This window comes from Parasteatoda tepidariorum, chromosome 6 (assembly GCF_043381705.1).
Source record: "Parasteatoda tepidariorum isolate YZ-2023 chromosome 6, CAS_Ptep_4.0, whole genome shotgun sequence".
In the NCBI taxonomy this organism is placed as follows: Eukaryota; Metazoa; Arthropoda; class Arachnida; order Araneae; family Theridiidae; genus Parasteatoda; species Parasteatoda tepidariorum.
The window spans coordinates 51,768,071-51,795,863 of NC_092209.1; the positions used below are offsets into that span (position 1 = coordinate 51,768,071).

The window sequence follows — 27,793 nt, forward strand, 5'->3', positions numbered from 1 at the left end:
GAAAAACCAGAAATACTCAAGGATGTTCATAATTGCGTTTAACGCTTCTTGTTTAAGACCAGTACGTAATGTGTTTTTTTGTAAGCTCATTGCTGAAAAGCCTCTTTCAACCACTGCAGTACTCCCAGACAGAGAAAACATCAATTCCACCAAGCGCAGTATGTTGCTGTATTTCTAGATTAGAGGGTCATTTTAGAAGTGAGGCGCTAGACTCTTGTAAGATAACAAAAATTGAAAATGTATCACGAATATTAATGGGAAAATGGCTGTCCGCGTCGGATTCGAGATATTTGTTGTCCGCAGGGAATTTTTGACCGCCGAGGACGGGCGGACGGGTGGTTTTTCGAGCCCTGTATATATATATATAGACACACGCACAACAAATTGATAACTTATTACAATTTATTACAACTCAGAAAGGAATATTTAATACTAAAATTGAAAATCAATTTGAATCTCAGTCTTATTGGAGAATTGACATATTTTAATTAAAATGCTAATTTGTAATCGAGCGTATCACTATAATAAAATGAACATTTCGAACGCAAATCAATACATTTGAAAATCGTTATTCAGTTTGAAAGCGCAAAAACAATGTTAAGAAGAATCAACTTTAATTTCTGATGCCAACTTTAATCTAATTGCATTCGATAAAACTATATCATAATGAAAGTAATTTGCTTTATTTTCCAGGTCTCTAGCAAATTTTTTCGCTGTTGTGGGTGGCGAATATGGAAAAGATGGCATACTCTACGATATCCAAAACATTTACAAATATTTCCTCATTAATCACCCTATCTTGGGTGGTGGGTTAGCTATAGCGGAAGTGGTGAATAAAATTATATTTACAGACAAAATAAGACCAGCATGCTTACCCGGAATACAATCCTATTCACATAATCAACAACAAAATCAATCACTTCCAGTCGTAGGCTGGCACTCAGTTAATTCCAGTAAGTACTTCATTTATTAAATTCAGTTTATTAAGGAAAGAATTTTAGTTTCCCTAATTACTTGCCGTAAAACAATCAAATTCTATTTTTAATGCTAAACATTTTGATTTGTTGTAAAAGATTTATGTAATAACACTACATGTTATAAAAGCTCTAGTAACAATTTCATTTTGGCCCTAGTAGGACTCAAATCTGTATTAACAAACATCCTACTAGAACTCTCCGGTGAATCAAGATGTCTGGATTGTACTTGAATGTACCTATAGATAGGCTCAGATAATTGCAATATAAATCTAAGGCTGAAACTATAGGCAGAATTAAACAAATCTACATAAGCTCAATATGGGGCGAGTAATGGCTTAAAATGCCGAATTGAATTTGACAATTTCATATGCGGTGTATTTAAGCATTATATTGTTTGATGACTGCTTCTCAACCTATAATCTTCCAAGGTTTTCGAATATTGAGCCCGAGTTATACTTCTGTAAGGAGTCAGGGCCGAGAGGTAATTTAAATACTGAAATAATATCTCAGTAATTTAACCGCAGGAACCATATTTTTCAGATTGTGGCTACCCATATTTTGATGGTCAAAAACCCAAATGTGTCGAAAAAGAGGGTGCGTTTCTGTTCTGTAATTAATAGTCAGCACTCAATTTATCTAAGGTTAACCCTTTTTGTACCAAGTTTAACATTTCGTGCATGAAAATCCGATCATTAGAACTAAAGTTATTCATTTTTTATATAGATATGTATTTACTTGTTTATTGTTTGCTTACTCTGTCTTGTTGAATTAATAATATGCGTACCATTATTCTGTTCTTAAATGTTTTTCATTTAATTGGATTGAATCACCAAACATATTATGATCTTTCTTTGATAATGACAAATCATTATTTCAGGTGAAACTTCAGTTTTGTATGAGATTGATGTTCAAATTCAACCTGAGGACTTTTGCCAACAATTTGTTAACGGAACTTACCCATCAGATGAATTGATATGCGGGATATGTTCAGACCAAACCACTTCCAAGGTTATTACATTTTTTTAAAATAATTTTTACATTATACTAATTAATTAAACTTTCAATCAAAATCCGAAAAAACGATTGAAAATGGATCAACTAGCAGATAACAGAACATATTTTTTAAAAAAAAGGATTTAAATTTTGTATTTCCTGAAAACTTCTTGAAACCGGAAGAAATTTAGAAAACTTCCGGTGTATCTCTCTGCTTAGGTTCAATTCTGTTTCACTTTCATAAGTAATTTAAAATTTAGTGAATTCAGACAAGTCTAAAGTAAGCTATAAAGGTTCAATACTGAAAAAATATCAAAATGAAAATAAATTATACGAAGATAAATTAGGATTATGCAATGGAGAAATTCTCTTCCAATAATTTGTTTGCATTTTTGTTTTCAATTTTTTTTCAACAATTGAAACTTCATGGATTACTCTAGGCCTGAACTCACTTTTTCTATACTTTTAACTATAAATTCGTTATGGTGGAAAACTAAACTTTGGGAGGAAAAGTTTCTCCCATAATATGGTGTCCTCTAAAGGATACAGGGGTGCCACTCTAAAAAAAGTTCAAGACTGAACATATTTTTTAACGAAATAATACTGTCTAGCGTTGTTTACCAAACTTTTACCTAACACTCTTTTTAACTACTCTCGTCTTAATCTTCTCACCCTTAGAGTCTTAATACGCTGCCACAAAGAAAGGCTTTTCTTTTTATTGTTGTTTGCCAAATGCACATAAGACTCACTTCGCAGTAGAACACACTATAAAATTGCCACTAACTATCTTCATCCACTATAATCTGCTTTAAATAAATGTTGTATAGTTAAATTGTACTTTCCTAGAAAAATCTCCAATTTTCTTTCTCACAAATGTAATTAGTATTATCCCACTGAGCTCTTCAATTACCATAAAACTTTCGAAATTTCCTTTTCCGTACATGTTTCAGGGATTCGTATTTAGCACTCAAAATCCGTACAATTATATATACACGTATGCTTGTTGTAGTTTATTTACGTCTCAGCAGAGCTGCACATTGGACTATTGGCAACGGTCTGGGAATTATCCTGAGAAATGAATGCTTTGAGGATGATCCGAAGACATGCCATCGCAATTTTGATCCTCTACAGAGAGGATAGTTCCCTCGCTTTGACAGCTCAACGACTTGCACGTGAAGTCGAGCAATTTATGGTGGAACAGTTCAGTTATACGACAACCGATATCACTCGTCTTTGGTCCATTCGCAGACTGATCAAAGTGGTCACCCACACAGATACCGACCGCAGCAGGTGATGCTTGACTTCAGTGATCTACTTTGAAACGTGTCTAAGCAATCAGTTCACTGCGGGATCATGCGGTGGTCAGTTTTTAGGTCCCGCAGTTAAGATCGTTAAGATACGATTCCCAGCAGCTCACCGAATTCAAGCATCACTGGCTGCGGTCAGTGTGTGGGTGGGTGAGCACTTGGATTAGTCTGCGTAAGGACCGAGTGTATGCGGTATTGGTCCTCGTTAAACTGTGCTACCATAAAGTGCTCGACTTCGCGTGCAGGTCGTCGGGCTACCGAAGCGGGAGTGCCATCCCCTCTGCAGAGGATCAAAATTGTGATGGCATGTCTTCGGATCATCCTCAGGAATGTTTCCCGGACCATCACCAATAGCCCATTGTACAGCTGTAGTGCGACGTAAATGAACAACAACATCAAAAATGACATCTTCGAAAACGAATTTGATCCCATCGAAAATTCTTTTGTCGTCAGAGTTTTATTCAGAACTTCAAGGATACGTAGGTGTATCCAATATGATATTTTCTTTAAATATCTGAGTTTACATTTTAAGGCATCATAAATTATTATGTGCTTATTTTTTTTTCTAGTTAAAGTTTGGCAATGGAGGACCTCTGATGTCCAGCATAAACGGGAAAACCACCGTAATTGGAGTGACAGACTCAGAAATCGGCTATGAGCTACCGAATGAAAATACAGATGTACCACTTTATTTCCTAACAACTGATTTTTACAATCACATGGAATGGATAAGAAGTATAATTCAGCCACCTACGGAATAATCCTACGATGTTATCAGCATCTACTGTATTATTCATAAAATGTGACGAAAAAAGAATTTGCTTGTAAACATAAAGTCGAACAGTGCTTCAAAAGTGAATTTAAAATTCTTATATAGTAATAAAGACTTTTTTTTTACATAGAATGTGTAAACTATGTATGTTTGCTTGTTGCTGAATAAAAATGGGATTGATATTGACAAATGCACTCCCAAACTTTTACTTACAAGCCAGATATTTTATAGCTATTTACTTTTTGTGCAAAACAAAGTTCAATTTACACAGCTTGTAAATTCTAACTGTGAGAATACCACTATTTAAAAAGAAAATGTTTGATGTTTAATTGATTTATATTTTAATTTTGTCTTTTATATTTAGTACAAATTATGAAGGTTGGAACTATTCATTATTCAATTCCAATCCTTAAATACCTTTTTTGCAGATATTTTATGAAAAAAATTGTCATTTTAAGGATATAACAAATAGAGTTAGGTAAAACAAAAATGCAAAACTTAGTTTACTACAGTTCATAAGCACGACTAGAATATTGACCAATTGATTAAAAAAGCTGAATTTGAAACACAATTCCATTTTATCTGCAATCAAGATGTTTCGGTTGATTTTTCACACCAGATCACGGATGTGTATTCTCAAATTCTTGTAAAAATTTGGAGATTCAATTCAAAACGTGGGATTAAAATAAAGATAAAATGCACTTTTATATAAATCCATAATCACTTAGCATCTGTATTACAACCACCGCCCCTAATTGAGAAAGGCTTTTCTGAGTTAATGGTTAATAATTTGCTACCGATTTTAAACTCATCAGCATTGGTATCCTTATTCTACACTTTTAATTATGTATAATCTGGTGCTAGCAACAAATGCATTATCTGAACAAATATCGAATTTAATTTTAAAAAATCCTTCCAATTTCGCTTATTTTGTAAATTTATAACATGTGATAATAAAAAATATTAACAGATTTGGAATAAAAAAATATAAATCGAAGTTTATATTTAAATTTTAATCGCTATATGTCTCCTCAATTCGAAACTTGTGTGCTTATAACAAGACTTAAATTTATATGAATATGTTAAATTTAAAAAAAAAAAATTAGACAGGTTGGAATATTTTTTATAACCGTTGTTGAACAACCGAACCAATATTTTGAGTTTACATCTACCAATGTTCAACTCCGTAGCCTTGAAAGTTTAAATCCAATCCAGAAGACAAGGAAACTCCTGGATAAAGTTTTGGGAAAAATTTGCCTTTGTGGAGGACTTTTTGATGGAACTAACCCACATTTGCGTTACATTTAGAGCAAAACCACGAAACCTTTACACGGTTAGCCTGACGGCGAGGAGACTGTAACCCAAGATCCGTGTACCACTGAGGATATTTTACGTCAACGCTGTGTGGTCGGTGAAAGCCGGGTGCGGAATTCGTATCGAACAGACATCGCTGGGATTCGAACCCGGTTCACTGCATTGGAAGGCGAGCACTCTATCCCCTTAGCCACATTATGACTCCACGGTCATCTTAAATGCTTTATTTCGCTTTTGATTTTTTTGCAAGAGCGAAACGTAACGTAAAAAATGACTCATATGATTTATGTTATATGATAAACATATGCTTGCTTCCATTATCAATTAGCGCTAAGCAAAAAGTCAGTAGTAGTATTTTGATTATGAAATTAAAATTGACATACTCTTACACTTTTCTTTTTAAATTATTGTAGTCTGTAATCTATCTCAATACATTTTATATAATGCATAGATTGCAACTGGCAATAGTAAGCTAAATAAATATAGGAGTACAATTAGTATATATGCAGTTAGTATAAGCTTCATTTAAGTGTTATATTCACATTTTCAATAAAATTAAGAAAGTATAAGGAGTTACGCTCTTACTTTCTCAAATTAGACCAGTTTTCTCATCTCAAATGTAGTTCTACAGGTTCCCGTAAGTTCTACAATGAAGATTTTCTTTTAGTAACATTGATGTAATTTTTTAATGTACATCCTTCCAATTCTCTGGATCTTTATAAGGATCCAAAACTGAAACTTCTCTGAGGAGAATTTCGACGGTTATACACCAACTTAGGCGATTTTTTTGGTCTTCATTAATTAAAATACATTAAAATTAACGAACCTACGCTATTAGGGAACTTGCACTTCAAGAAGATCACAAGACATGTGACTTATGACGTCAGCTCCAGCTGATAGTTTATAAGCAAAATGGCGTGTTTAAGTTAATCTAAGTTTCTGCACATAAGTCTGAATGTTAATTAACGTTGGTTTAATACAGCCCCGTATCGCATATCGAATTTGCTGAAATATAATTCTTTCTCCTCTATTTCTTTTACTTAACTTAGATTCATTATTTGTTGACACATAAATGATCAAAACATTATTTTTTCATTTTTAATTCAGTTTTTATTTCATTTCATTATTTTTTTTTTTAATTTAGTTAATAAAAAAACTATGCTCTTTAACAAACATTACTTTTCACTATAAAAATATCAAAATTCAGTCAAAAATATACGTTTGTCAATCAAGTTTTGTAAAATATATCAATACACTTTGCAATGGGAAGGAAGAAAAAGCAACAACTATGATATATAAGCTCAATTGTTTTTATTAACTGAGATTTATTTAAATGTTATGATAAATTAATGATAATTAAATGCCTCAATACAATTTATTTGGCTTGTATTGAAACTGATAAATTATTCTAGTTCCAACAATGTTTTTTTTTAAAATAATAAATAAATAAAAAGCAGTATTTTTAAGAGATTTTATTAACAAATATAGTCTTTTTAATTATTATTTGTAAATCTGCAACATGAAGCTAAAATTATATAATAAAAAGTTGCAACGAGGAAAGGTATAACAATCATAGACAGGCCTATATGAAAAAAACTCTAGCAGGAAACTTTACCCGTAAAAAAATGGTGAAACCATTTTAATTTTCCAATTTATTTTTTTGGAGAAAGAGAATTTCTGTGACTATCAAAATTATTAATTGATATATTTCATAAATGTAATAAGTTAGGGTACACATTGATTTTTTTCACACTTCTTGAAAGTGTGCTGAAAATGAAATATTTTAACGTCAGTTTTTTTCTCATTTCATAGTAAGGCTCTCAGTAGGATTTTTTTCATTATGTAACTGTTGTGAACAAACTCAATTTTTTTAAATTGAATATAAGAAATTTTTGTAGAATAAAAATGTTACAGTACAGCTTATTATAACACTTCAAATATAGAATTTGTATGATTTCAACATTGAAAAATAAATATTTTTCACATAAAAATACTTTAAAAAATATAATTCTTTATAGGCTATTATTTGTAAATGCATCAGCAAAAGCATTTTTTCCAACAACTATGCACAACCATATAATACAATAACACCAAGCAGAAATTAAACAAATAAAATGTTGAAGCATATTATTAATTTTAAATAAAATAAAATTCAATAATAATTTTCAAATGATTGCAAAACAAATTTAAAAAGGGTGTACCACAATGATCCCCCTAATGCAAATTTTTATCCCTTGCCCTTAATATGCATATACACCCCATAATATATATTAAATACCCTTAATATAGAACAAAAATAAGAAGAAAAAAAAAGATAAACATTATAAGTTGCTAAGAGATACTATTTGTTGAATTACTGATAAATATAGAATTTGTATGATTTCAACATTTAAAAAAAATAAACATTTTTCACATGAAAATACCTTAAAAAATAAAAATTTACAGGCTATTATTCGGAAATGCATCAGCAAAAGCAAAATTATAAAAACATTTTTCCAAACAACTACACACAACCATATAATCCAATAACACCAGGCAGAAATTAAACAAATGAACTGTGAAGCACATTATTAATTTTAATTAAAATAAAATTGAATTATAATATTCAAATAATTGAAAAAAAAATTAATATAGAAGGTGTACCTACAGCAATCCCCCTTAATGCATATTTTTACCCTCTAATATATATATCAAACCTCCCGTAATATACATCAAATACCCTTAATATATATCAAAAAGAGATAAACGTTATAGGTTGCCAATAGATACTTAAACAAGGTAAAAACAAAATTGAAACGAATATTTGCTGAATTATTGATAAATAAGGAGATAAAAAACAGTTTGAATGCTGGAAGAAATTTTGGAATGTTACAAACAATAGCCTTTCAACTCAACTGTGTTTTCTCTGACTAATGTTTTCTAATGTTTTTTCAGTAGTGATTTATTAATATATATTCATAAACAGTCTCTGAAGTCTAATTTATACTTTATTACAGAGCATCCTGTACAGCTGTCCAAAGAAAAAAGGATTAACTTCTAAGTTTAAATGCTGGGAAATTTTTTAAAACTGAACGTTTGACAGCACAGATTGTAACAATTAAAAAAATTACAGCTAAATCCTTTGCAATAAGTCAATCGCACTTTATATGCGGTAATGAAAAATCAATCAAAATAAGAAAGGTTTATTTTACATCTTATTGTATAGCTGCATTTATAACTATTTCCTAGACATAGCTAAACTTTTTACGTTGATTATGTACGTAAGTTGATTTGTTTAAGCTAATGTCTAAAATCCAAAAACACATAATAAAAAGCAATTAAATCATCACACTATAACTTGATCATCTAATTAAACCATCACAATTTTGTACTATAAGTAACCAACTAACACAAATTTTTATAGCTTTCTCTCCAAAGTAAAATTTTCAATTTCATACAGAAATCTAAACCGTCAAAAACATCATCCGAATAACACTGAAGAAATAATTTGGAAGGTTTCTTAATTAAAAGCATTATAATTCTTTTCAAAAAAAAGTCCACTTTAATGCCTTTGAAAACAAACACTGCACCGAAATAATTATTCGTTTATTACATCAAAAATTTAGTAGAAATGAGAAAGCATATTTGATGCCTCAAAAACCTATATGAACAATAACAATGTCAAATAAAATATTAATTTTTAATGCATAACAGATATAATAGTTAATTTAGATTTAATTCAGAAAATAAACTTGAATTTGGATTAATCACTATATAATTAAAATTAATTACTATACAACTAAAATTAATTAACATACAATTTAATTATAAATAATTTGTTACAATTTAAAATCTAATCAGAATAGTATATTGCACACTTAAAACAATCTTTATGCTGAGTAATAATAAAAATATACAATTTCGTTATTTATAATAAACAGATACAAAATATTAAAAAATAAACTTCTATTTTAAAAATATCAAGAGGAAATAAAATTAATAATTTTTAATTTTTTACAAATTAAAAAATCTTTAAGGACAAACAGTACAGAATATTGCACATTTAATAAATCTTAATACAGAATAATAACATAAAATTAAAACAATAAAATAAAAATATATTATTTAATATAAAAACCAATTTACAAAAAAAATGTAGAAAATTAACTTTTTTATATATTTTGAATAAAGAATATGAATTCCTCTTTTTAATTAAGGCAACAAAAGTGAATTGTAATACATTAAATAAATTTGTTTGGATTGAATAATGATATGATAAATTAAATGGTTTGTGTTCAATTTAAACATTTTCTAAAACTAAGAAGAACTGTTCATAAAGATATGAAATAGTTTAAAGCAAAACCATATTAAGACAATCAGATAATTTTAACAACAATAATATTCATAATGTATAACAAGTATCAGTAAGAAATTTTCAAAATTTGGCGATAAAAGAAAGTGAGGATCCATAGCTTGGTCAGAAAGCATCCAAACACAGAATCAGTTTTCATGCAGAACTTGGGGAGTGAAATCTGGTTGAGAAGCCCAGTAAATAGCATCAGCATAAATATTCAGTCGCTGCGTCATCTGAAAAATAAAATCATTAAAAACAGCAACAACAAACATAAACATTGCAAACAATTTTTTTTTTCAGTTTGCAGGAAGCCAAGCATAATTTCATACTTAACTAATTAAGATTAACTTTTCTCCAAATTTAATTTGCAAAACAAAATTATTTTTCATAAAAAAGAATGGTAATAATTTAAATAGTGAAACTTATGAGTTTCTTTTTGCTAATAGTCACAGAACATTTTTAATTATCATAAGTCCTTATATAATTTTATTTCTGAACCAAAGCATGTTTAAATGTTTAGAAGGAGTAAAAAAAATATACCTAATCAAATTATGGAAAGAAAAACCTTTACAAATGATGCATTTCAAATAACTAGAAAATCTCAGTTGTCAACAGTTCGCTGTACTTATTTTTACAAATTCAAGGATTAGTTAAACATAAATTGCATCTGTACAAAGATTAGTACTAAAAATGAGATTTAACTCATGCTAATATTTACTCAAACTGATTTTGGTGCAAAACTGTCATCAATAGAAATAAATACTTTTAAATTGGTTTAAAATTTAATACATGTTAACGAACAAATTAGAAAAAAACAATATAATAGTAATAGACAGGAAAAAAATTTCAAAAACTTTATCATGAAATGCTAAAAAATTAAAGATTAGTAGTATTAGCATGTTATTTATGTCACACTAAAGCAACACAATGGGCTGGTCTGAAAACCTGCCATCACAATTGTGATTCTCTTATGATGGTTCCCTCACTTTGGTGGTCCAGCAGCAAAGTATAGCACCTACGATAAAACAGTTTAACGAGGACGGTACCACACACCCTTGGTCTCTTTGCAATCTGATCAAAGTGGTCACCCACCCCCTCACTAACCACTGCTACTAATGCTTGACTTCAGTGGTCCATTGGGAACTGTGTCTTAAAATCATTCTACTGTGGGGCGAATCAGAGATTAGATAATTAAAAAAAAGGCTTTAAAAATTTTAACACCTTGATAGCAAAGTCTTGATACAATGAAAATTAGGAAATTCAGTTTAAAAAAAAGAAAGAAAAACAAAGAGAATTTTTAAATTCATAATGATATCTACAATAATATTAAAAATTAAAAACCTTAAAACCCCATTTATCTTTTGCTTGTCTGCATAAATTCAAATCCATTTCAGAAACTAGTAATCCATCCTTTAATCTAGACAAACCCTGAAAACCAAGAACACATTATGTTAGTACAAATAAAGCAAACAAAAAGTATTAAGTTTCATTACTCATTTATGGTTTAAGAATTAAATTAAATAATGTCGTCAGTAAAAATTTTTTAAACATCGCATAATTTCTTGGTTTTGGATAATCTGACTTGTGGTGATTTAAAAAATTTGTGAGTTAAGAAGCGATGTTACTTTTATGCAAAGATAACAGTTCATTAAGGATTAAAAGGATAGGTGTTCATTATGAATTGATTTAAGTATTTGTTAAGGATTGGTTGTTGTTATCAATGAAACATTTTATTAAAATTAAAAAGTTAATGACAGAATATTCATGTAAAAAGGGTATAAATTTCTAGACCGTTCTTAAAATTTCTTCAAAATTAATTTATCAGCTATTTCTCTTATGATGACATTTAAAAGCAACAAGTAAAGTAAATGTAAAATTCATACAATCACATTTGTAAATATAAATTATATAATATATAGTGTTTTTAATTCATGACAAAAATTAGTGCCATAAAGTTATTATAATTTAAACTTACCGGAGTTCGACTACCATCAGGGCCAGCCACATAACTAGAACCTATAATGAAAAATTATTAAAATAAAAACAGCATGTGTAAAAATAATAACTTATGAGAATTAAATTAAGATAAACTATTTCTAGAAACGTTTGAGTGTTCAGGAAAAAAATAATTATTAGGTTATTAATACTGACCATGATAAAACAATTTATGATTTTCTTATAACTGATAACAACAACAAAAAACGTTAATAAAAAAGTTCAACTAAGCTTATGAAAATTGTAGAAAAAAATTGAATCGTAATAAATTATTTAAATTTTATCACACTGAAAATAAATGATCTCTAAATTACGAGTTGAAAATGAACTAAATGAGCAATAAAATATAGAACTTAAGAAGTATTGGAGTCTACTAAATAATTTAGTCCTTATTCTCTGTTACTCAGAACTTATTTAAAAATTAAAAAGTATAAACATTAATAAAATTTTATTAGTAGATCTGACAAGAGATTTTTTTAACTTTCAAAGCTGCAAATAAGAAGTGTCTAGTCTTATGCAAAATAGTTGCACTACGATGACAAGTCCAAGCCAGACATTTGAAAATAGTTAATTTTGATTCAACTTATGCAAATAAAAACCCTCCCATATTTCAATATTATGTTAATAATGTATCTTAAAAATTAATTGTCCTAAATGGTAAAATGACTAACTTTAGTTGCTGTTTAAGTTAATTTTCACTTTTAGGTCACTTTTGTCCCTTAAAAGATACAATGGACCAATCATAGAAGAGAAAAAAATTAAATTATGGCCATTCTTAATGAGAGAAAGAATTTGAAATTTCATGAAATATTTGCATACTTAATATGTTAAATAATCATACAAGTTATAAATAAATTAAATAAAATAAATCCTTTTAAGAAAAAAAAAATAAAAACGGTAATATAATGTGCAATTTTTTCAGTATCTGGCATAGATTGTAAAATTTTATTATATGTCTTATTTTATTATATGTCTATCTTAATATGTAAATCAAAAAGGATATATTTATGCTTATATTCTGAAGGGTTAATTACTGACAATTTTAACATTGCCAAATTTTATTTTGAACGAAATTATTTTAAGAAACATTAAAAATGAAAATACTTAAAGGTAACACTTTTCTATGTCTCAATTAACATATTTATTTACTTCATTGAATATATGTAAAAAGTATGTCGAAATATATTTTATGTTGGTCAATAGTGTGCAGATTAATTTCATTAAACATTAAAATAATATTCCATAAATTATGGTTCATTCTCAAATGCCACATTATCTGAAGAATCGCTTATACAAAAAAATGTTTAAAAAATATTAAGACTGATAAATCATATTTACCATAAAAATGTCCAAAATCCTTATGTGCTGGAAAAAAAATAATGACGCTATTTTTTAATAAAAAATACACACTAACAATATTTAAAATAAACAAAATACTCAAAAAGATTTGACAATATCAAACACTAAACAAAGTTTTTTTACAGTAACAACTTTTTTAAATGATAAAAACTATAGTAATTGATAAAGTATACCTTGTTAAAATGCATGGGCAACAGCTTTTTTCAAGATGACGACTAGCAACTTTAAGTATTCAATTACAACAAAACATGGGAAGTTTGGCTTTGATTTTTAATAATTATAATTAGGAGGAAAACAAACTTTTAGTTTTTTTTCTTGTTTTTTTTTTTTTTTTAATAATGTTAAGACTTTACTGTATTTTTACGTAGTATTTACAAAAGTTTATTTTTTCAAAAATAGAAAAAAAAGTTTAAAAGATAGTTTCTAACACATCTTACTAAAATCTACACAAGAGAAAAATTTAAAAAACAGATATTTATCGTTTACACTATTAAAAAAAAAATCTAGCAAAACTAAAAACACTGTACAATTTGAACTTAACAAATACAAAAACATTATACTGTTATTTATATCAAATGAGATGTTACCTGGTTTCCCATCACCAGAAGTAAATTCATTTGGAAAAGTTTCCTAAAACAAAGAAAGGTCTGTTTACATTTGAACAAAAATGGCACTTTAGAGAACTCAAGGTTTGAGGGAGGAGTAAAAAATACAGCTTTAATCCATTTACAAAATCAACACAATTTTATAAGCCTCTATCAAAAAATGAATAATTCTAAAATTGATGTTACACAAGAGAATACCAGGCTATTCCAGCATATCAACACAATGCGATTGTAATAAATAAATAAATATGTGTGCAACCAAGAAAATTTTACAAAAAAATCAAAGAGGATATACTTTTACACTTATTGCTTATTAACGATTTTAAAATGCAATAAATTTCTAGTAGAAACACGACACATGCAAAAAAATTCTACAATTTTCAGTTACCATCTCACAAGGCAAAATTCACATTTTTAGTTACCATACTTAGTTAGATTCTATTAAAGAAAAATGAAAATTTTAAGTACAAAAAAAAAATCCCAATGGTGTATTCTAGCCACTTTATCTTTGAAGGCAATTTTATTTAATGCTGGAAGCATTTATATATACATTTGAGCTCAAATATTTTATCAAGAAATGGCAACAAAAAAATTAATTAGTTTTAAAAAAATTTAAAAGTTAACATGTATATAAATGAATTTAAACTATGGAAACCATTTTTATAATATAGCAATGCAGATTAACAATAACTAATAAAAAAGCAGAAAAATAAATAATTCAAAAATATAAATCAAATTTGAAAGTGATTCAGACTAATTAAATAAAATATCAACATAAAAACCTATTTTAATTAAAACCATTATAACGATATTACAATGTAACTAAACAACTGACATCAAAGTAGTAGAATAATAAATATCACAGAAATAAATACAAATTAAATTAAATATGAACATTAAAACTAATTACTTACAGTTCCAACCCGATTGATTGCACAAGTAAAATAGCTATTGGCAATAGCAGCACATCTTGCCTCTATGGGCCACATGGGTTCACTATTAATATATTACACCAATTAAAGATACTATACATACTTTTTGTTCAAAATCATGCATGATTTTTAACAAAAGAAATAATTGAAAAGTAGTTTTATTATATTTAAACATGTTAACAAACAGTGGATAAGAGAAAAAATAATATAAATATGCCTATAATCACAATTACTTTAACCTTATTACCACTTAATGTATTCTTGTTTAAAGAATGATACATTTAATTTGGTTTAGAATAAGTCTTAAAAAATCTTATTTAAGATTAATTAAATAAGTATAAATGCATACATATAGTAAGAAACAGTGTTACAAAAACTGAAAATTGCATCAGAATGAATGAGAAGTTTAATAGCAACACTGATAAGGAAGAAGTAATTTGGTGCTTTATAATAGTAGCATTAACTAACATTTGAGTGATAAGAAATTTTTCTTTAAGAGAAAAAGAAAGTTTTCTTTCTCTGAATTGAACAACATAGTGAGAAACTAATTTCTTACAGATGAAAATAAACAGAGTAATTGGTGGGAAAATTGTGTTAAAAACTCTTTAAGCAAACTGCTTTGAATTAAATGAAGAAAAAAAAACGTTTTTAGCTTATTATATCAAAATTATTTGTCTTATTATGTTTTGTTTTAAAAGAGTTGTTAAAAATTTTATGCATAAAAAAAATTAAAGAAAAGAAAGATCAATGTATTCTGATGTAACTAATTTCTAATATTTGATGTAAAAATGAAGAAAAAAAAACATTTGAAAATTTAATTTGAAAGTTGAGCTGTCTTTGCAGTTTAACTATAATTTAAATTACAAGTTATAATAATTTATATTATAAATTATTTTAAGTCACAATTTTTTTTTAAATTTCGGAAAAAAAATTTAAAAAAAATCTATGGATTTTGAAAAAATTAAATTAAAAAAAATATTTAAATAAGAATAAATAATTTCTATTTGATTTAAAAAGTTCAAAAAAATCTTAATTTGCAATTTGATATATGTTAGTGGAATAGAATATATAAAAAATTAAACTTTCTTTTCTTTCTTTTTTTTTTACATACAATTTCACAATATGTATTTCTAATAACATTTTTCTAAAAGTATAAATTAAAATTTATGTTGTTGTTGTTGTTTCTAATGCCACTGGTCACTACCAGCAAGCCTGCTTAGTGAAACTCGTCAATTTAAGTATAGTTATTGATAATTTCTTTATTTCAAATCTGCCAATTCACAAATCATGGTTTTATGAATAATTTGTGAATACACAAAACTATAAAATGTGAATGCATAAAATTAGCTTACCTCACTACAAAAAATATTTAATTCATTAATATCCATGCTTAAATTTATTTTAGAGTTAGAAATGTTGGAAAATTTACTCATTTACAACATGCAATTTAAATAAATAAAACCTTAAAAATGATTATACTATTGTTATAAGATTAAACTTTCTGTTATCAGCTTGAAGGGAGTTTATTAAAAATTAAAGCGCCATAAAATTGCAGTTTAATTAAAGTGCCTAGCAATGAAATTGAATAAAATACACTCATGAATACGACAATTATTAAATCTCTGGCCATATTATACATTATAAATTATGTATTATTATCAACATTTGACTGTATTACTTAATACATAACAGTTGTCATAAAAGACATTACAAGTAACCATAACCAATAGCAATTAAAACCTTTAATATATTTTGAGAATACTGATTTAGAAAAATATTTTATTAAAAATTTCACTTAGAATGTTTAAGACATGCTTATTTTTAAAACATTAAGATTTATCAATACACCTCTTTTATTTTTGACAGCAAACTAAAAAAAAATATGTGCTTAGCTTACCTTAAGTCTCCAATAGTAGCTGATGGATTAAAAACAATTTCAGCACCATTAAGTCCATAAACCATCCAATTTTGTGGATGATGCCTTCCATAACAGATGTTGATTGCAATTTTTCCTGAAAATGAAGTCAATTTTATAATTTGTTTTATATGTTGTAGGAGATTTTGGAAAGTCCATCTTTTATAGATGCAATAAAGTGGATTCTTTTTAATATAAGTTCATTACAATAAGGAAAAAAAAGTTTCTTGCTGCATGAGATTTTTTTAACAGAACGCCAGTTTCAAATCAGCAATCGGATTCTCTCTACAAGCAAAAAATTTTTTTTTTTTTAATGGAAATTTTTAGCAAAATGTACTATTAAAATGCAAAAATGAACAAGGGATCACATATATGTTGTGGTGACAAACTTCTAAGGAAGATAGGACACATCATCTGGATAAACATTGCATAGGAACCCATGCCGGGAAAAATCATATAGTGCTACTCTATTATGAACTGTTTCGTTTTATACTTTTGAACAGGTCATAATAGGGAAGTGCGCATGCAATTTTAATCCTGATTATGTACCCTAACTCCCACAGAAAATCATCCTCACATTTATATGACTCCTTATTATATACAATGCTTTAAAAATTGTACATTTTAACAAAAAAAAATTAACTAAAAATGTTATTTTAAAAAAATATTTAGCTTTAAAAGCTAAATTAATTTCAGATTAGAAATTCCCACATTCAAATTAGGCAAAGATCAAGTATTTGTATAAATGCAACAAAAAATTTGTACCCTAGTGTTATTTATATTATTTTATAGTTTAAACTTGCATCGATTTCCCCAGAATTTCCGAATGATATTCATGAAAAAATTTCAATACAAGTTAGAATTTTTCAAATTTTTTTTTTAATAATTTGAAGTCTAAAACTCAGTAAATCAAAAATATTGCATTTTTTTCACAATTTCCTTTTCTGAGAGAAAATATGAAGTAAAATTTATTAAATATAAATATCAAACATACTTTTTCTAGGGATTTAATTAAAGTCAAAGATACATTTTTACACAAGATTCCTTCTTTATACTCTATGCTTTTATGAAATACTAGAGCTAAACAATTTGAATTTTCAATTTAAAAAATTTAGCAATCATAAAAATTTTTAAATCTTAAAAATGCATGCTGTCAAATAATACAGTATACAATTATTTATTTAAAAAATTATAAATTTTATTATGTTAGAAACACAAGTTTAAATTTTCATAAAGTTGCCATCACTAAAAGACAAAAAAATTTGCTAAATACTTTTTAAATTAACATTAAAAACAAAGAAAAAGCTAAAAAAGAATTAAAAACTTTGATGCTGATGAAATAGAAAAAAAAATCTATTACAATTATGCAGACTGTGTAAGCTTTTCTTGTTAAATACTTTAATTTTATGTAGTACAATTTAAGAAATAACTGTTATTTCTTTAGCAACAAACATTTTTCTTAATTTGAAATTACTTTTCAATTTTTTTTAAAATTCTTTTCTAAGCTTAAATAAAAAGCAATCATATAAAAACTGAAAATAAAAATTAAGCATTTCATTTTACAAATATTGTGTTAATATGTCAGGTTTAGGATGTATTCATTATAAACTAGACATAAAATATTTTGCATAATATATGACATAAATTATTTTAGAGTTTTCAATTTAATCTAAGTATTTATTATTCTGATTTATTGGTTTCATAAAGAGCAACTGAAATATTGATTTCTACAATAATGTAGGCTTATAACACACTGTAATATAAAAATAAATCTAGGTATTGTGAAAGCAAAAAATTGCGGTTTTCTCGTAATTTAATTTTTTTTTTTTTTAAATACGAGCAAAGACTGTTATTTGTTAACCACAGATATTTACTACTATAAGCATTATTTTTGTATAAAGATTGCCCACTTCAATTCCAATTGAAATATATTAAATGAGTAATGCGAAATATCACTAATAAAAATGTAAAAAGGTTCTAAAACAATTTGCTATTCAAGTTTAGAGCATTAAATAGATATAAAAATTAACATACTATCATATTTAAGATTAGCTTTAAATAATTATAAGCACTTAACTACACATATATAGAGTTAAATAAAATTTGGATTGTAAAACCAGACTAGCGAGACAAATCTATATTCTCAGCAGTGTAATCCAGTCATCAATGTGCTTTGGAGATCAAACCAATGCTTACAGCACAGTTGACACGTTTCAGACTTAAAATTTAAAATTCAGGTTGGATGCATTTAGTTGAATAGAGGAATAAACAAAAGTGTACATTAAAAACTCATTATCATATATTTTAAAATAAAACTACTCACCAAAACGAGTTTGAAATACAGGATGCCCTAAGTCACTTTCCATGTAATAAGTAGACTAAAACAAAATACACAGATATTAAAAATGTAACTTAAAATTGCTGCAATAAAAAAAATACACTTAGCAGGTTAATTACAAATAATAGAGTTGGTAATTAATTTTATTTCATTTGTATTACTGTTTTTAATGTTTTAAACATGATTTAAACTGTCATGGCCAAAATTCTAATCCAAAAAGTTATGTCTAAAACTGTCAAAAGCCTTAAATATTAAATTTTTGTAATAATATGAGCATTAGTGCAGTTCTTAAGATACTCATAGTGTCAGATGTTGAATTATCATGAATTTTACTATCATAAATTTTATTATCAAAAATTAGTTCTCAGCATTAAAAATGAGTGTTAAAATCTCAAAAATTAGCTTAAACAATAATAAACAATCTATAACATATGAAATAGGTAATGTTTACAGTAACCATTAAGAGAAGAGAAGTATGCACAAAATAATTTCAACAGATTTTAAGTAGGTATTAAATTGCATATAAAATCAAACTTAATTATACTAAAAATGTAAAACATTTCAAAATATAATTAACGTCATTACAGTTAGTTTCCTTAATATTAATTAAATTCATGCAAGTGTTGTCAATTTTCTTTAAGTAGAATGAATTTTCAAAGCCTGAAACTGAAATTTTAATAAATAACAATAATTTGACATTGAATAATAATCATTAATAATTTTATTTTAATTATTTTATTTTAATTTTTCAGTTTTTATTATTTCAATATTTCCCAATTCAAGAGGATAATATTCAATGATTTTTTAAAGGTTTTGAAAATTGATAATTGGCCATAGTAATTTTTGAAAGATTAAATTTTAAGTTAGTGAATTAAAGTCCTTGTCAGTTTATAAACTTATTAGTGGAACCATTTGCTTATCATCAAATTTATAAGTACCAAATCAATTATGGCATTATTCAATTTTTTTTAGTTAACAGACTCATGACAGCAAGAAATCTAAATCAAAACAAAGACGGGTACTTTATTTACGGCACACAAGAGCGGCACAATGGGCTATTGGCAACGGTCTGGGAAACATCCCTGAGAATGATCTGAAGACATGTCATCACAATTTTGATCCTCTGCAGAGGGGATAGCTCCCCTGCTTTGGTAGCCCGTCGAACTGCGCAAAGCGCTTTATGGTAAAACAGTTTAAGGAGGACCAATACCTTTCACCCTATGCCCCTAAGCAGGCTGATCAAAGTGGTCACCCACTTGCTTACTGACCACAGCCATTGATACCTGACTTTGGTGTTCTACTGGGAAACGTGTCTTTATGATCAGTCCACTGCGGGACCATCAAAACAAAGAATGAGATAGAACTGTTAAGCTGAAAAGTGAGATAAAGCTGTTAAGTCGAAAGGTGTACTGCAATGCCTTTCATCTACTTTCTAAGAAATTGTCCGTTATCAGGTGTTCTATTACAACACTAGGTTCTTTTCCTCTTACCCTTATATGCCAAATTATTTTTAACCACTGTAGAGATGGCATTCAGAATTTGTCAGAATACAGAAGGGCCTGATGTAAGGATATGAAGACTTTTCTTCCAGTGAAAATAAGGACTAACTTTTAGTTCTATACCAATTCTGACTGATAAATAGAAAAGGTTTTCTTTGACTTTTAGTAGGATAAACTTCAACTATTTTAATATTAAATTTTAGTAACGAACTTATTTGAAATTTCCAGAAGAAAGTTAATTTTTATAAATTTGCACAAATATGAATAACTGAGTCCTATTTTACAGTTATGCTCATACTGTAAAGCAAAACTAAGAAAATATTATTCTGTTCTTATGCAAATTAGTTATACTATTAGTGGTCATCCGCTTATAGGAATCAAATGTTTCAGGCATAAATTTAATAAAATGACAGGCACTGCTTTAAATTACAGAATAAATTAACAATAACACATTTAATAGTCTTTGACTAAATTTTATATTGAAAAAAATATCTTTTAAATTTAATTTTTTTTAAAAATATTTCCTTAAAATATGTTTAAATAACATATTTCCAACCAGAATAATTATATTAAGAAACAAGATAACTTGAATCGTCAAGTTTAAGAATTTGATTTAAATAGCCAATTCTTGTGAGATTTCAGAAGGTGACTGAAGTAGTCTAGTTGATTGAAGAATAAAGGGCATGACTGAATCTCGGCTCATAAGAAATATTTGCTAAACGTGAAACTATACATAAATTGAAGCTTTTTTGTTGTTGTTGTTGCTGTAAAACAGTAATACAGTGCCCGCCGTTTATTAAAATCACTTTCGTTTTATGCTCTTTTGATTTTATTAAGCGGCTGATTTTATTAAGAGGCGATTCAACATTTGAATCAAAAAACAAATTTTACGATATATTCTAAATGCAAGCACTTTAAAAGCTGAAATAATGACCACATTAATGCTTTATTTTAACTAATTTAATTATTTTAATAAAGTAAAACCCTACATAAGATTAAATTTACAAAAGTTTTGCAAAACACCGATCAATGGTTGCTTGAGTTGCAGTATTTAAAATTAACTTTTCAACATCATTTGAGAGTTTATAGAAGTTTTTATAGTTTTCGATATTCCTTCTCTTTGTTCTAAAGCTTGCCGCAATACATTAAGTGCTTTTCTGACTTCCATTGAAGATGGCACTGATGAGTTTATTTCATTTTCTTAGTCTGATTCCTCCATTTCTTGATGGGAAATAACTTTGCAATTTTTGATGTCTGTAACTATTTTAGAATCAGATTTTTCTCCTGATGTTTGCAGGTTATCGTCAATAGCTACGTAACGTGAAAAATTCTCGTCCATTTCATTTTCTTCATTGCTGATCATTTCTTCGAAACAGTTATGAGCCCCATCTCCATCCCCATTGTACATTTAGGAAGCTTATCATAGTTTTGCAACACTGCGAATTTATCTTTAAGACTCAAAACCTGCCTTTTCGGCATGCTGATAAAATTTAATACCAAACGAACTTAAAAATGATATGTGCTCTAACTATAATTTACTCAAACGGCTTAAATAATATGGAACATGTGCACAGACAGTTTTTGGAAATCTATTCATGTTCTCTGTTAAGATAGATAACAAAAGAAACTTCTCTCCCTTCTATGGTTCATTCAATAAAAAGTAAGATAAGAATTCGACCCCCTGGTGAGTGAGATAGGTTTCTCCAAACTTCATTTAAGTCAAGGAATTAACATTGATAAATTGATTTCTATGAACTCGCCGCTTACCATCCACCTATGTATATCACAGGTTTGTGAGTGAGTAACTGTTGTTTCTTCTAAAAAAATCTTTAACTTCAAAAAAATAAAATTTTATAAATAAGAATAAAAAAAGCTGAAATATTGCACCTTTGATTTATTATGTAGTCAAAATTTTGATTTTAAAAAATGGCGGCATTGATTTTATTAAAGGATGTTTTTAACATCTATTAATATTGTAACGATTCGGTTCTTGCCGATTTGATTTTATAAAGCGGCTGATTTTATTATCCGGTGATTTTATTAGCGGCGGGCACTGTAATAAGATAAGAACAGACAACTTTTTTTATAAGTGTTTTTAACTGATAATCTGAAACTATCTACAATTTTTCTTTAATAACATAATTAGGAAAAATATGTTTTTTTATTAATTGAACACTTACTTCATTAAAATCGCCAACACGTGGTATATGATTCTTGCGAGATTTTCCTAAATATGCTCCAGAGCTTGAAATGACAACAGCAGTATTCCATATAGTATCTCCATAAGTTTCATCTCTTTCCAGAATATTAGAAACAATAACCATATTGTGTTTTGCAGCTAACTACAAAATATAACACAATTAGTATTATTAATAAGTAATAAGTAATATAGTAATTAGTAACACAATTAGTAATAAACACAATTAGTATATTGAAATAGTTTTTTATTTTGGGATGTTAAATATGTTAACTATAACAATTATTTTGTGAAACCGCATTAGCCATATTGTTGTATTATATTAAACTATTTGTCATGCCTGCATGTTGTGATGGCCCAGTGATCAAGTGTAGATGTAGTGAATAAAGATATGTGAGAGTTAGCACAAAGTGGCTGTGAGGAAAAGACGTTCTTTTGCAGGAGTCTGAGACTCTGAGAAATTATTATTTGGACAGAGTGCGATATTACACTATTCATATGTCACTGTGTTTGTTTCATAAACTATTCATATATTTTTCTCTAATTAGCATACTATCAGTATACCTTTATGGAAATTTCATAAACTCTTCGATATTCACCTAATTATTGATGGTTGATTAGTGGAAGAATTTTCAAAAGAGTCATTATGAAGAAAAAAAATACTCTTACTATTTATATGTTTATTTTTTAATATAAATTATATATACATGAAGAGGAAAAATATTGAACATTTAAAAAATATACATAATACTCATTTCCTTCATAGAAATAAAAGCTTTAAAAATTACCTCTGCACAAAGGAGTGTCGTAGGACCACTTTCAGCATTTTCAGCAAATTCACACCATGGATATCTTTCTCTAGTGCAAAAGGCAAAGGGCATTGCTATAAAATATTAAACATTGTATCATACTTAGTTTACAACTCAGATAATTAATATCCAGAGAATTACTACATCCACAAAATATTTCAACAATAAAATTTTTTAATGTTTATTAATTTTGATTTTTGTAAAAAAAAAAAAAAAAAAAAAAAAAAAAAAAAAAAAAAACATGTATGCTATATTATGCATAGGTTTGGTATGTTTTCATGCTTGGCAATTTCATACTGTTTATAGACGTAATCTTTTTACCCCCGTGACTAACCTTTGCCTTCTTTTCTTAGATCATTAAACAAATTTTTGACAATTCAAACCAAACATGCTTATGACACTTGTATCATCAAAAATGATTTTATGACACCAGAAATATAATCCCAAAACATTAATAACTATGTAGTAGCAGTTTAGTCCAAATTCTTAGTCCATAGGGGTTAGTGGGAGGTAGTTTCTTTGTAGAATTAAAGTATTATGGCCGTCTCAGATGCATTTCAATTTCGATATGATGTAAGGATATTTATCCCAGAAAAATTAATAAAATCATTTAGAAAAAATTTGATTTATAATGTAAAACCTAAATTCAACATGGCCACATTCTAAAATTATAAAAATAAAGAAAAGAAGTCCCTTAAAAGGATGAAAAAAATTATTCTATTCTATTATCTATATCTATATATTATTCTATTCCATTATTCTATTCTATTATCTATATCTATATATTATTCTATTCTATTATCTATATCTTATAGATATCTATTTAATGGTTGGGACTGGAAGGCCGAAGCCTCTAATGAGTCTTACATTAGTATTGAAATAAAAAGTTAGTTGTTACATTGATTGTTAAGAAAAGAATAAGATTATTTCATATTAGCTTTTTAAAAAATGTAATAAAAATTAAATAATTGGTTTGATTTAATTAAAATTCGATTAAGAATGATTAAAAAAATATATATACGAAATTTTAAAAGCTAGGAAATATGTAATGCCTATAGTGGCATCACATATGTCCCAACTGGACACAGAAGAAAAAAATATGTAACATTTATTTCTTTATTATTTTTTTTTTTATAAATTTATAGATCTCCAAAGAATGATTTTAAAAAAATTTAAGAAATTTTAAAAACTAGGAAATATGCAATGCCTAGTGTGGCATCACAAACTATATCATTCAGTTTCTGCATCAACTATGTCGTTCCTATACCGTTCAGTTCTGGCTTTTAGAATGAATTTCCCTAGATGAGCAAAAAGGATTTTTTTTCTCTAAAAATTAATTGAAATTCCCTACTTCTTTAAACTATTTTACATCAAAAACTTTCTTTCGACTTTTTTTTAACAAACTAAATTCGGAGATATATAAAATATGTTACAATATGTTTTTTAAGCATATAAGCTAGATAAAGGAAAACTCAATAACAGACAATAAAACTTTAAATGAATATCCCAAAGTTATTAGAATGAATCCATCTTTTCTATTAAGTAACACATAAAATAAACCACTTCATTATTCCTGGAAATAACCTTAATTTTCTCACCTTATATTAAAACGCTCTGAGGTTAATGTTCCCAATAATAAAAAAAAAACTATTCTTTTAAACTAATAAACTATACACTAAAACAATAATAAACTATTCTTGAAATATGAAAAAAGCATTCTCTTACTCCATGCTTCTTGAAAGCATATAATATTAACTCCACACTGTGCTGCTATTTCAACAATCTCCCGAACACGATTATGAATGGCTTCTCTTTGTTTTGATATTGGTGCAGTAGTAGGTTCTACAATCGCATGTTGTACAAGACCAACTCGAACAAGATGGGGAGGTCGAAGATCTTCAGGTAATGCATCAAAAACGTAACCTTTCAGTTCAAGATTTTTACTAGTGGCTTCAGCTAAAACATCTTCAGAAAATTCTAGTTTTCTAAAAAATTCAAAAATAATTAAAATTAAATAAATGAAAGAAAAAACACTCAACTGAAAAATACCTCAAAATATATAAAGTATTTTTTTAGACAATTGAGGAAATACATTTGTACATGCTTTTCCTCGACTTTTGTATATACCATTAGTATGTCATTTTTACGTATTTTTCTTCTATTTATCATAACCAATACTACTTATTATTTCTGAATGAAGGCTTATTTTTTGCCTGAGATTTCTGACAAACCCCTGCTTTAATAAACAAAAAAAAAGCATTTCGTATTTCTTGGGAACTATTTGGTGTTTTTTCTTCTTTTTTTTCTTCTTTTTTTTTTCCAAACTTCATTTTTTGAACAAATTGTGATTAAATATAACTGAAATAAAATTTGTCTCACAAGTCAGCAAATTCGCACTATAGTAAAAAACCCGGGTTGACAAGTTTTTGACAGTTGACAGTTTTAACCATGGTTTTATCCGTCATATTAAATAAACTGTTAATGAACCCTAAAGATAAAACAGATAATAAAGCCTTATTCTTCAATAAGTAATGAACCCTTACAGTTCATTACATAAATCACGTATTCATAAGTTGTATAAGTAACTCAGGGCAAGGTTAATAATATATTATCGTGTTTTAACACTAGTATCATAGAATTCATTTACAAAATAAATTACTTATAAACAGTGATCTATGTAAACAACCCTCAGGTATCAAATACACAATGAAGTTGAGGGCTGAAAATGTATTAGTTATGTCTGAAACTTCTCATACGGGGACATTTTGCTTTTGAAGCGCTTAAAATAAAGTAAAAAATATAGTGTGACTTGCATTAAGATATCTACAAATGTTACCTTTTGAGTTTGCCCCCTTCTGTGATATTTTTTTATTTTTTATTTACCAGCTTTCCATTGTTTAGTTGTAGCTAAAACATGGTGACCTTTAGTTACGATCCTACACAAAAAAATATTTCCTAACTTATAAGTCAAAATATTTGTAGGCAGTGTTTTGTGTAATTAACCCTTACTCCTGAACATCACCAACTCATGGCTTACCTCAACCTATACATTTCCTTTTAATGACTAAAAAAAATTTTTGAATAAAAAATATTTTTCATGACTTTAAAATAACAAGAATCTCTCTTCAAGTGTGAAATAGAAAATACAAAAAAATTTACCAATGATAAACATAATGTAATGCAAGGTATAATTTAAAGCTCTTCATTTTCACATTTCGAAAATTTACTCAAGTTTATGAGATAAATTGGTAGCATATAGGGATCTGTGGCATAACTAACTATCACTACAAATATTAAATACCAAATCGCTAGCATATAAGACATGTTAACTCAATTCTATCTTTTGATAGATGAAGGTCTATTCATATCTATTCCACATATCTATTCACCTCAAATCAATTTTAAATTAGCATAATTTTTAAAATATGCTGCTGTTTTATTTGGTGATAGTCCCCTCGTTATGACACGACTTTACAATTATTTTGAAGGTGGTAACTAAACCTTTGAATCAAACTAAACTTGTGAATCAAACATAATTAAATTAAACGAATATGATCGTCTATCTAGTCAAGACATTATTTTCAATATTAATCATAATTTGATCCAGGTTGTGAAAAGCACTGTTATATAATTTTAAATAATAGAAAAGGCATACTTTGCATCTTTTTCTACTTTACTGGAAAATTATTCACACATTTATAAACGTAAAACTAAATTTTACTAAATAAATTCAATTCATTTTATTACTTTTTTTTATCCTTTTTATAACTTTTTTTATCTTTCATTAAAAAAAAAGGTCAAGGAAACTAATTTACTATTACTAATAAACTAATTTACTAATAAACTATTTCTCACTAAATTACGAAGATACATAGCTTACTTTAATTCTTTTCCATATAATACTCTTTTTACATAACGGAGGTCATCCTCAGGTAAATGAGCTTCCAAGATAGAATCAATGTTATCTATCATCGCTGCCATAATTAAACTGTTAAAAATTAACACTAATTAATGAGAAAACGATAATTAGCAAAATTAACTAGTAAGATAAATTGAACATCAAAGAGTAAAGTAAACTGTTCAAATATCAGAAGATCAGCTGCTGATACGTGCTTGTGTTTGACATTTGACATCTACAATCAATTTTAGGCTTGATATCATTCCGTTTGGGCTAGCTATGACGTTTACATTCTTAAACTTTAATTTAGTACATTTAAAATACAATGCTTACAGTTTAAAACGTTGAAAAAGGTTTTTGAGTGTAAAGTTTAAAAACCCAGAACTGAATTTCTCTTTTGATTACGTATGCATTGATAGATTGATGACAGAAGTTTTTGGGCTCTTCCATTATTATGACGTTAAATCACGTGTTGTAGAAATAAAAGTCCAACAACAAAAATGTTAAAACTGAGGAAAATAGTACTTAAAGTTAAAAAAGAAAATCGCTG

At 27.4% G+C, this 27,793-nt stretch overlaps 2 protein-coding genes across 2 annotated transcripts in view; one reads left to right on the forward strand and one right to left on the reverse strand.

Moving 5' to 3' along the window:
• Positions 1-4,264, forward strand: part of LOC107446967 (clotting factor B-like) — a 17,191-nt gene extending 12,927 nt beyond the window's left edge. Inside the window, exons 5-7 of the mRNA XM_016061757.4 lie at positions 694-953; positions 1,855-1,985; positions 3,847-4,264. Coding sequence (XP_015917243.1) covers positions 694-953; positions 1,855-1,985; positions 3,847-4,038 — 583 coding nt within the window. The 3' untranslated portion in view covers positions 4,039-4,264. The remainder of the gene's footprint in view (positions 1-693; positions 954-1,854; positions 1,986-3,846) is intronic.
• A 2,556-nt stretch (positions 4,265-6,820) lies between these two features.
• LOC107446963 (beta-ureidopropionase pyd3) lies at positions 6,821-27,399 on the reverse strand (the record flags this gene model as incomplete). Its single annotated transcript, XM_016061750.4, is given in 12 exon segments — positions 6,821-9,929; positions 11,038-11,124; positions 11,672-11,712; positions 13,030-13,056; positions 13,638-13,680; positions 14,570-14,651; positions 16,485-16,599; positions 18,826-18,880; positions 22,520-22,681; positions 23,325-23,419; positions 25,071-25,330; positions 27,226-27,399. Coding segments are annotated over 12 exon segments (1,155 nt in total). The 3' UTR covers positions 6,821-9,842.
• Positions 27,400-27,793: the final 394 nt, after the last annotated feature.